The sequence below is a fragment of the Papilio polytes genome, unplaced genomic scaffold, assembly GCF_000836215.1.
Source record: "Papilio polytes unplaced genomic scaffold, Ppol_1.0 DF823884.1, whole genome shotgun sequence".
In the NCBI taxonomy this organism is placed as follows: Eukaryota; Metazoa; Arthropoda; class Insecta; order Lepidoptera; family Papilionidae; genus Papilio; species Papilio polytes.
Window position 1 is genome coordinate 1 of NW_013525320.1, and position 1,471 is coordinate 1,471.

Here is a 1,471-nt window from a genome sequence, read left to right on the forward strand (position 1 = left end):
CCGCGCGACACTCAGCGCGCGGCGGGGACGCTCGGCCCGCCAAGGTGCACCGTATGAAGGCGCACTATCTCACTCACTATCGACGCCTCGATGTCCACACCTGGTATTTTTTATTGTTTTTTTAAATTTATAAAAGAGCAAAGGCACAGACTTCATACATTTAGTATGTATGTTTGGAACTGTCTTTTCACACTGGCTATTTATTTGTTTTTTTTTTATTGGATTAAAAGGCAAAGTCACACAATGGCTTTTTACATTTAGTATGTATGTTTGGAACTGTCTGTTCACATTGGCCATTTGTTTTTTTTATTGGCTAAAAAGGCAAAGTCACACGACGGCTTCTTACATTTAGTATGGATGTTTGGAACTGGCAGTTCATACTGGCCATTTGTTTTTTTTATTTGATAAAAAGGCAAAAGCACACAATGGCTTTTTACATGTAGTATGGATAATGTTTTATATTTTTTCTTTTTGTTATATGGCAAAGGCACAAATCGAGTTCATACTAGAGATAAAGGTATAATTATTTGAAAGATTTTTCTTTAAAAAAAATTATATCTAAATAGTGAACAGCTGAATTTCGGATTAATTTATTTGAGAAACGAAGAACAAAAAAGCACTACACTACTCCAGCCCTTAAAAAAAGATTACTTATAACTTTTTAAAGTTATGTGTTGTCATACCTGCGTGTACCTCCTCCCTGGTGAGGAGGATCTCCTGGCTTGCATCAGGCTTCACCAGCACCACGCGGTGATGCCGAGTCTGCAGGAGGTTCGCTACCACCATCTACAAAAAAATCTTTTGTAACTTATACGAATAGGAAACAAGTTTCTCATAAAATATCCACCTTCTCATCGGGTTTTTTTTTATCAGGATAATAAAGCATTAAGGAAAGATTGAAGGCTAGCTATAATAATTATCTCCTTTAAAAGATACATAGTTTTTAAATATGTTTGACTAAACTCTTTCATTAAGCAATTCTTCAAACAATAAAGATACGGGCGTTGCCAGCCTTAGGGGGTTATGCTAGCTTTAAAGGGGTGGGGAGTGCCTAGATTCCATTGATATATACTTATCTAAGTAAATTTTATATATATTTTACATTTTTCGATCCTCGAGAGGTGGGAGGGGGAATAGTTACCACCCCCTTTCCCCTTGCAACAAAGACTTCTTCCTTAGCTCTACAGCCCTTTGTGGGCCTTGGTTTGGTCAAGTAATTTTTTTCACTTCGGTCTATTAGTGGCTACCGATTTTGCAACAAAGACTACCTATCATTAAATATTGGTCAATGTTACTATTTCAAAGATTCAATTTTTGATGTTACCTTATGCTTGTATTTCTCTAATGCGGAGCGCGCTTTCGGCACGAGGAGGTTCTCATCCGTCTCCAGCTTGAAGGAGACGACGTACGCGCTTGGCACCCACAGGCTCACCAGTGGCGCCAGCATCTTCGGCACCAGGTGCAGTTGGAT

General features: G+C 38.7%; 1 protein-coding gene across 1 annotated transcript; it reads right to left on the reverse strand.

The window, feature by feature from the left end:
• Positions 1 to 6: 6 nt before the first annotated feature.
• LOC106102974 (uncharacterized protein C4B3.18) lies at positions 7 to 1,465 on the reverse strand. Its single transcript, XM_013282598.1, has 3 exons — positions 1,325 to 1,465; positions 684 to 786; positions 7 to 100 (listed from the first exon to the last, which is right to left on the reverse strand). The coding sequence occupies exons 1-3, from the start codon at positions 1,445 to 1,447 to the stop codon at positions 12 to 14; spliced, it is 315 nt and encodes a 104-aa protein (XP_013138052.1). The 5' UTR covers positions 1,448 to 1,465; the 3' UTR covers positions 7 to 11.
• Between the last annotated feature and the right edge of the window lie 6 nt (positions 1,466 to 1,471).

Coding starts and splice junctions, on each gene's coding strand:
- LOC106102974 (XM_013282598.1), bottom strand. CDS start 1,447: ATGCTGGCGCCACTGGTGAGCCTGTGGGTGCCAAGCGCGTACGTCGTC. Junction 787..1,324: donor TAGAGAAATACAAGCATAAG/GTAACATCAAAA, acceptor ATTTTTTTGTAG/ATGGTGGTAGCGAACCTCCT. Junction 101..683: donor CAGGGAGGAGGTACACGCAG/GTATGACAACAC, acceptor AAAAAATACCAG/GTGTGGACATCGAGGCGTCG.